This window comes from Strongylocentrotus purpuratus, unplaced genomic scaffold (genome assembly GCF_000002235.5).
Source record: "Strongylocentrotus purpuratus isolate Spur 01 unplaced genomic scaffold, Spur_5.0 spur5_scaffold_5, whole genome shotgun sequence".
NCBI classification, from domain to species: Eukaryota; Metazoa; Echinodermata; class Echinoidea; order Camarodonta; family Strongylocentrotidae; genus Strongylocentrotus; species Strongylocentrotus purpuratus.
The window spans coordinates 29,934,236-29,943,979 of NW_022145611.1; the positions used below are offsets into that span (position 1 = coordinate 29,934,236).

The 9,744-nt window shown below is 35.1% G+C and overlaps 1 protein-coding gene across 2 annotated transcripts in view; it reads right to left on the reverse strand.

Annotated features, from left to right (window-relative positions):
• LOC100891127 (fibropellin-1) overlaps positions 1 to 8,020 on the reverse strand; it is a 33,520-nt gene extending 25,500 nt beyond the window's left edge. For both annotated transcript variants that reach the window (XM_003723623.3, XM_011669300.2), the window contains exons 1-8: positions 7,474 to 8,020; positions 5,426 to 5,508; positions 4,303 to 4,440; positions 3,434 to 3,586; positions 2,059 to 2,193; positions 1,493 to 1,615; positions 726 to 854; positions 202 to 336 (exon numbers count right to left, since the gene is read on the reverse strand). In XM_003723623.3, coding sequence (XP_003723671.3) covers positions 202 to 336; positions 726 to 854; positions 1,493 to 1,615; positions 2,059 to 2,193; positions 3,434 to 3,586; positions 4,303 to 4,440; positions 5,426 to 5,508; positions 7,474 to 7,496 — 919 coding nt within the window. In that variant the 5' untranslated portion in view covers positions 7,497 to 8,020. The remainder of the gene's footprint in view (positions 1 to 201; positions 337 to 725; positions 855 to 1,492; positions 1,616 to 2,058; positions 2,194 to 3,433; positions 3,587 to 4,302; positions 4,441 to 5,425; positions 5,509 to 7,473) is intronic.
• Positions 8,021 to 9,744: the final 1,724 nt, after the last annotated feature.

Here is a 9,744-nt window from a genome sequence, read left to right on the forward strand (position 1 = left end):
CTTAGGGGGGGGGTGTTTTCAAAAGGAGGGAACACGCATATGCGTACCCTAAATAACACTGAGTGGGGGGGGGGTATGCTTCACTGGATATCTGATTTGTTTAGATACCATGTTACGCATATAACACAACACGACACAAATAATCATAAAGTCAAGAGGCTAAAACAACAATCTTTGATACACATTCATCTTAATACTCACCTATATTTTGGCATGTGCTGCCTACATAACCAGCAGGACAAAAGCAAAAGTATGGTGCCAAGTTTTGGTTGACTTCTGACTCCATCAGTTGGAAGCACGATCCTTCATTCATACATGGACTTGGGCTACATGGGTCTGCATTTAGATCACAAATAATTAATATTCGTATTTTGTGTACATTTCTGACGGATGTTATAAAAAGTAGACTATGATAAACTAGAAAATAATGGTAAACTATTCGTTGAGAGTGAATTTAATAACATACCCATTACATGAATTATAACGTTCATAAACATATCATTCTCAAAGAACTACAAAGAGGCTGCATGTGCACAAATTAGGACTAAGTAAATAGCTTTAAAAACAGAAAACAGGGGAAACAGGTTTAAGGTATTAATCAAGAATTCGCAACATTATGAAATACATTTTGAAAACAAGTCATATGTTGAAATCAACTCCAAACTGTATTCAAATTCTATTTATCACTTATTCATATAAAAATGGAAGAAGAGGAGAAACCTTACTAGATTGGTAAGCTTCTGAGCAGTTTTCTCCAAAATATTCCGAAGTACAAGCACATATGTAACCAATGGAAGCAAAGGCTTCCTCCTGGCATGTTCCTCCATTGAGGCAAGGCTTCCCAACACATGGACCTGTTGGTAAAAATTCAGAACGAATAGGTAGATTAAAGCTGGGATTTGGTTACGATTTACATAGCACGTATTGAATATACATAATGTTGATAGAACAACCCATACATTATAGGAGAATGCATGAGTCTCTTAATGATACTAATAAACATAGCTACATTTTCATTGCGCACATATTCTTCCCAGCTACAAAGGTGTGACTATTAAATAGTAAAATGCTGAATTTGTCCAAATATATTTAACTTACGAGTTTTTTCTCGTTTGTTTCATATTGTGCTTCAATATCAGGATATGCACACTTTGATGTTTTGTAAAGTTTCGATATTTTAAGATATTATAAATATGCAACAACGTTTTCTTGGACGAAAAAGCAAAGCAAAACAAAAAACAAAAAACAAACAAACCATTCATTACGAGGATACCAAATACTTTGTATATAAGTTTATGTATTATTCTTTATTGCTATTATGAATTTATGTTCATGATTTTGTTATTAATTTTATTATTATATATTTTTTGTTTGAAATATTGTTTCTCATTATGTTTAACAGGGCATCATGGAAAACCACCATTATTAGTGATAATGAGTCACACTAAATATCAGAAATAAATAATCTGGAGTAATAGCAATGCTAGCATACCTTCCACTTCACAATGGCGACCACTGTATCCTGATGCGCAGGCGCAGTAGTAGTCATAGGTTTCATATTGATTCATACATTGTGCTCCATTCAAGCAAGGCGAGCTACCACAACCGTTGTATTCTAATGAAGGAGAAATAAACAAACTGATTTTTCGCCTCAAGTAACATAGATCTTTGTTCGAATTTATGAAAACATGATGAATGGCTGAGGTTAAAAGGGAATGCCAAACAAGGGCACTATCTAGAGAAGAAAATAAGATTGTATCGCGGCCTTGGGTCTGGGCCGTACTCGGCACCGCTCTGAAATAGGGCAATTTAAGGGCGACATGAAAACTTAACATGTATTTTTACATTTGTTGTTATGTATCAAGATGAATATCAATGTTTGGTTCTATCCGTACAATAATATTTTAGGGCGTTCATCCATTAGGCCTTTTTTTTTTTGAAGAAACAGATGACGAATTGCGAATATTATAACTGTCCCTTTATTAATTTGCACGAAACTCTTCTTCATAACATGACATTTGTTCAAAATGAAAAATAAATGATTATCGTATGACTTACCTCCAGAGAGACTCAACTCACAGTTAGCCCCTGTATAGCCATGTATACATTGACACGAGTAACCCCTGAGAGCAAATGGACTGGGGTCACACGTTCCAAAGTCTCCACAAGGATTGGGGTCACAGTCGCCTTTCCCTGATTTAAATGTCAACAACAACAAATTAAAAAGGAACCTCAACAATGGGGTGTCAATAAATGCCGAGAATGTTTCTCGTTATCCTCAAATAAAATGTCCATATCTGGGTAGTCCTTTTTTTTTTTAGGTTTATGGATCTTACATGAGAGGGTCATTGAACTGTGGGTGCATTGGGCAGTGGGTCAATGGCATAGTGTGAGTCTAGACATTGAGGGGCCACTAGGGGCACCGGTTTGACTGGGTAGATGAAATACGAATAAACAAGGACACTGATTAAGGGCAGGTTGTGGTTTGGGTTGCGTCATATGTCTTATTTTCATATTATTCTTTCCGCATTTCTCTATCTTTCTCTCATTATCTGTTTATGTTCCTTTTTATTTGTCGTCATTCTCTCGCTCTCTCTCTCTTTCTCTCAGAATCTCCCCGTCTTCCTGTATCTTTGTTTCTATTTCTCGCATATCGGTCGATTCTCTGCTTCATCGCTTCATGACACATCTAGGTTGATGACACTAGAGCCGCTCGAATTAACTTGAAGAATAGAGCTGGCAATACACGGTTGATCCTTACACTGTGATGAACATCATAGTTACTTTATCAAGTCACGCCAAGTTGATATAAAAATTAGGTTTAGCGTGGAATTTAAATTAAAAAAACTCATAATACAGATCTAACTTTCAATACCATAATTCAGTTGCGAACATGACCAGTTAAAAAGGAGCATTGAAATGGCGATATAGAGCCGAGTAACGAGTGAGAGTGGTAACCGAAATATGAAAATAGGTGGTTTTCTAAGCCTAAGGTTACACCAATTTACGAGCAATTGAATCAATATCTATACTGATAATTTATATCATTGGTATAAAACCATTGTACAGCATCTAAATTATGCATGTTTTGGATTCAATCATTTAATGACATCAACTATTTTTTAATAATTTGCTCATTATTTTAGACATAAAAATAGAATATGCATATTACTCTGAAGAATATGCATCCGATTATTTATTAAATATGATGCACGGTGCAGTCGCTGCGAACAAAATCATCAACGCCACCAAAAATATGTGCCAGAAATTGTATTGGACGTTTGTCAGCACAATCCATATTTAGTCATGGGCCCAGCTACTGTTTAAAATTGCTTACTGATCAACGGCGGTAGTGGATAGGGGATTTGTAAAGTTTTAAAGATAATGTTAACTATCGATGGCTATGAATTAAGTCTGATTTCTTTGAACTTACCAGTGTCTAGCCTGTCACAGGTATAACCGACGTACCCTGGGGCGCACTGGCAGAGGGCGGTAGTGGATAGGGGATTGGTAGGGTTAATACACGTGGCGCCATTCCTACATGGCCCGCTGGAGCATGGGGTATTGGCGAGCACAGGAGGAGAAGCTGCATGTGATTAACAAAGTGATTACTTTTATTAGAAATATGTTGATAACTGTTGACTTTAACTAAAAAAACACATGTTATTGTTTGCACAATAGGGAGCAGTAAAACATTAGTAACTGTCTAATACGATCGCTAAGACTTTCGAAAAATCTACCTAAGGTAATTTCAACAGTCTTTTCCATCACTCATTGAAATGTACGGATAAATATTGCAATTAAATATTTCTTTACCCCAAAATTATATGGAATTTTAAAAAAGGGTATTTGAATTGTCCTTCAGTATTTCTCGAATGTCTCTGTGATCGGTGTTTGGTGCAGTACGAGAACTCATGTTCTTTAAGTCATGCATTTTGCAATTATTCCAAATATATTATATTCTTAGCTCTGACTTTGTCATTATCTCTAAGGTTCAGTTGTGTTTTTACATTTTAAAATTTCCGGGTATGGTAACTATCTTTTCTCTTCACTATTTTGTCATAGATATTTGTTTAATTTTGTACGTAATTGTCAAGTAAGAATTTAGGTGTTTAAAGCACTTTTTACCCCCAAACCAAATGAAAATATAATATTACATTTACATCCATTTAATACATATACATGAACAAATATTTCGAAACTTGAAATGAATAATTCTTAAGTGGGCAAAAATATCCCTATATCTTTACTGCTCATTTCAGTGAAGGATTTTGAAATAAATAAATTCAAAATGTCTCTTACGAGCTGAGCCAGTCGCTGTCTCACATAAAGGACCTTCGAAATCTTGAGGACAGGTACATATAAAAGCAATGCTAGCCGATGGGTTCGAAGCAAGAAAGCATATTCCTCCATTCTGGCATGGGCTATTGGTACACGCATCTGAAAAACATGATATATTATTTTAAGAAATGACTATAAAATCTTCAGAACCTACACAATCCAACATTTCATATACTTTCGGAAACATATGCCGCATGTCTGTAATATCAAATAAGTATTGAGGGCTGGTGTACTGATTCATGGGATGAAAAGATCCAAGGAATCATCATTTTAATGTTATTTTCACAATTATTGAGGTGAAGAAACACGAACTGCAATTTTACACAATATGCATTTAGATTTAGATAACCGAACGTAACTGGATTTTTAAGTTTAAAGGGTGAACTGACGAGCAATTTTAATTTTAGTATCTTCCCTTTCTTCTTAATCATCTCGTTCTTGTTATTGTTCTTCTTCCACTTCTTCTTTCTCCCCTTCTTTTGTCCTTCTTATTTTAGTCCTTCTTCATTTCTCTCTTTCTCTCTTCCCTTCCTCTCTCTCTCACTCACACTCTTTGTCACGAGCAAACTTGAGAAAAGTTCATAATAATGATGACTGATTTGCTTTGATAACCTGAAACTGGTAACAAGAAGAAATGGCCCCACACTCTTCAAGGCAAAATGAATAAACGGGGACAAAAGGCTACACGTAAGTTGACTAGCTAGCTATTGTTACCGTTTGACGCAAGCATTTATTGTATACTTCGTTGATATTTTTTCGAAGTAAACGGTGTTTATATTGATAACAAAACATGTCGTGTGGAAATGAAAAGGGACAATTTATGATTTCACAAACTGAAATTGCATCCTGGTATAGAGAAATCCAGTTAATCATGCAAGTTATAATGAATTTCTCCATCCTCTCTCCCTCTGGCTCATTGAATCTAGCTGTCTTGTTCCTCATTGTATAGTGTTCCACAAATCCTACGTCATTTTTGTATTCTTTCAACGCCAAACGATTATACAATAAGTGGTATTCTGTTTCGATTTTGATCATCAGCATGTAGGGTCAAATATAATGAAAACAAATGATCATTCTAACTTACCATCTGCCTTGCAACTGTTTAATAATGACACCAGTACCATCATCATGACAATTACATGATACATCGTGAAAGATGTACTGCTGCTGCAGAAGGAGAAAAAAAAGAGATAAACATACATAGGCTATTACTATTGCTTGAATTATTGTTTTATTCATAGTTTGAATACATGCATGCACCTCGTGATATTGCAGGTAGAGAAGTTCGTGCTGAAAATCTCGAGCCTTTCAAATTGAGATTCAGGCGTTATGGATGTGGTAATAAAATCCAATTTTTCCAGAGATTATATTGGGGAATACATACAAATCAGTGGAAAAACCTCCAATTGGTGACACTTTCAATTATGAAAATTGTCAAGACAATTAATAAAAACTGCAAATACATGCATGTATTTGCAGTGGAAAGGGAAAGAATACAAATGGAAAGGGAAAGAATTGCAGTTCATGAACCTGAACAACCGGGGAAGGGTGGCTCCTTTTTCTGAAGGTTTATAAGTTAGAATACAAATAGCAGGGGCTCATAAATTCCGAGAACGGAACAGGATTCTAATATAGAAATGGGATATATTATTCCCATTATTCCGAAGGTTTATTTTCCCGAAAATAATTAAGGGTGCTGTTTCGTTTTCGAAATTATAAATCTAAATCAACTTTTGAAATTACGACCATTCCTTCATTTTCAGATTTATAAACCCTACTTTATTTTCAGAATTATGAATCACATTTATTTTTCGGAAGTACTAAATTTCTGAGTAGTAAACATTCAGATTACAAACGAGCGTTCGTATTACCGAACCTTGATATGAACCTTATACACTTAAGCAACAATAACTGTTGTTTTTATAAATCTTAAATCTCATTACATTTATGCAGTCATTGTTCTCAATGTTGTTATCGTCTTCTGCCACGTTCTTTCGGAAATACGAAACTTCTGAGTAGCATTAACCTTCGGATAAGGAATCCCAACAACATTACTATCAGTTTCAAGGCCTCACAGTCAAAAACGTGCCTAAAGTGAAAGAAATGTTACACTCCTCGAACAAATTTGAGCGAGACATACTAGGATAACATGACGCGGCGAAGTATGACGAAGTTATCCTACCACCACGGATTAGATCGACCGGTCGACCTGTCATAGAACAATCTAAGAAGAAAGGTCTATAGTCCAAATCGAACGAGCATTTGATGTATATACCACGGGTGAGGTGGTGGTGGGGACGCAGGGCAGGTGACCCCCCCCCTTAACATCCATGTGACATACCTTAGGAATCCAATAGAGAAATGACTCCAAAAATAATCTGGAAAACCTGGTAACCACCCTTTCGCTTGCTTGTTAAAATTCATTTAAGTAAATCAACACCCCCAAAGAAGAAGATATTTCGGTTCACTGAACATGTCATTAATATACATATATAGTTGCAGACCACCTTATGTGTGTCTGCATCAGAAACGGGTTTATTTTTTAAACATCTGTCACATCTGGCCACTATATAAAGAAGTGTGTTACACTATTCTAACCTGTTCATTTTTCCCCTTCTTTTTGACAACTCATCGCCCTCCGCCTGCCGGATGGACGTTTTTTTAGGCCGTTTTTGGTTTTTCACATTCATTGTATTCTGATCACAAAAAGCACCGACACCAATTTCCCCCAGAACACAATTACGTATGTTAATGACTTACACAACTGTACCTCTCCGACATTACTTGGTAAAACATTTAGAAAGTAGTAAATAACAATACATAGGCTATAACGTTTCATATCAATGAATCACATACTACTAGTGCAGGTATACGAAAATATTAATTAATATTTGAAATGTACCATTGGTATATCGGTGAGAAGTTTGATATGAATGTCGAGTCTCTGATGAATTTTTTAAAAAAATGACTTCTTAAAAAAAAAAAAAAATCCATTATGAATAAGCAAACTATCACATTCAAAGTATTATTGATAAAGTAAAGCGACGTATAATCACAAATACCATATTTATAAAAAATACATGTACATGTATAACGATCTGGTATGGACTTTACAAAATATATTTTACTTACCAATAATATATTCGAGTATCCATTAATTTGACCTCTGCATACGTTTCCGGAGAGAAATTGAATCGTGTCCTGCTATGTTTCTCTATTGGAAGTAAATAACCACCAAGAAGTACGATTGGAGATAATAAGATCAGACGTGATATACCTGTATTTTCAGTTCATGATGTATCAAGAACCTTTATTGTTATTTTAAATTCAACTAGTTTCCAAGTCAACCATGTAAGTTTAAGTCAAAAGAAGACCCTGAGCGTAGCAAACAGCTTATCTGGAGGAAAGGTAGATTGCTGTGGCCTTCTCAATCGCGTCGATTCATCTGACTTGTTCCTTTCTCACGGACCATCAAGTTCCTAAGCAGACGGTATTGGCAAACACATCGAAAAATTTGAACCATTGCCTATTGACTCTGTATAAAAGAACAAAATCCGAGTCCTATTGTTATTGAGGAAAATTTCTTGGGTTGGGCAAACATTGAACTCTGTATGCAATATTTTCATAAGCAACTTGCTCATTCTCCAAGTTCTGTTTCGGTTGTAAATACGGAACAATGGAATGACGCCTTCGATCGTCAGGGCCAGTCTTGCTAGCTGCTTTCTTTGAGTTCTGGTTTTGGGATAATATTTCGTCATTCATAAACGCGCGGCTCGGGAATGAAATGTCATTTTTCCTGTTACTTACATAGGTTATCATCTGGGGTCTCCCCTTTTCCACTTTCTGTGAAATTGCCTCACCCTTTGATGCCCCCTTTCTGAAAGAAAGCCGGCGTTTCCTTCCAGATGTAGTATTAATGTTTATTAAAGACCCTAAAAATAGCATGTTTTTCTTCTCATACTTGAAATTCATTTTGTTGTAGTAATAATAATAATCATAATGGTAATAACAATAAATATAAAGTATTAATGATATTAGTAATAATAATATTGAGAAGAAGAAGAAGGAAAATAAGAAGGGATAAAATAAGAATGTGGAACACAACAACCTCTATCATAACTACACTTATTCAATTGTAATACATTGACTGGAATTTGTTATTTGAAAATGTATTTTTCATCTAGTTCTAACATCTAGCTTGAGAGTATAGTATATTACAATTTGATTTGAGTGACTGAGAGAGAGAGAGAGAGAGAGAGAGAGAGAGAGGGAGAGAGAGAGAGAGAGAGTGGGAGACTGAGGGAGAGAAATAGAGAGTCAGAGAGAGAGAGAGAGAGAGAGAGAGAGTGAGGGGATATGTATCAGACGAACGCTTGAGTGGACATCAAATGATCATGAAGGGAATGATCTTTCCCATAGAAAATACTTTTAAAAGTAAGGCAGTTCAACGTTCTCGAAGTGAATGTACTTGTTTGTCCTTTTAGGGCCCCGTCTTATACAGAGTTGCGATCAATTCGAATTATATTAATCACAATATGCAATATATAAAATGTACATGTTAAACTATTTCCAAGGGAAAACTTACAAGTCTTGCAATATCTCATGTTTTTAAAAATGAACTGTGTTTGGATAACATCTCAGATGTTATATCAAATGTCCTTCAACATTACAGCCCTTACAGATGAGGTGTAAAGTGAATGTATATTTCTATTTCAATTATTTGTTGTTAAATGTATTTTATAACCGAATAAATACTTCTAAAGAGGAAATTATTTTAAAAAAAATGATCACAACTCCTATCCTAGTACAGAGTTGCGATTGATTTGAATCAATCGCAACCCTTTATAATATAGGGCCTTCTACTCTGGTGATTATACAGCCGTCTCTAGTTTCGTATAGTATAGTAATTCTCTTCTTACAAATCTTCTTTAAATCTATCTTCCTCCTTCTACTGTTATTTACTTTGACAATAAGGATAATATTCCGAACACGGTTTCATCTCTATTATATTCTAAAGAAAAAAATAAAATGGGTACTTTAAAACCTATTTTTATCTAGTTCGTGTATGTTCTCTTTGTTTCTCTATTTTCGATTTCAAGGAGTTATCTTAGTTATTACGATTAACACATCCAAATGCCAAGTTGTTGGTAAGTGGATGCACAAACATGGCAGTTTACATGGAAAGTTATTAAAACACTAGTTGACATTAATAACTTTTATGCAAACGCCAATGAAAAGGTGCAATTTAACTTTACTGATGGACAATTTCCTGGCATAAAAGATACTGTTTTAGTATTTTAAAAAAACCTTGTGTAAACCAAAGGAGATGTGTGTAAAAGTATTGTATTGCTTGTATGAGTGTCTGTGCAAGAAAGTTTTCCAAGATAACTTGTGAATATGAGA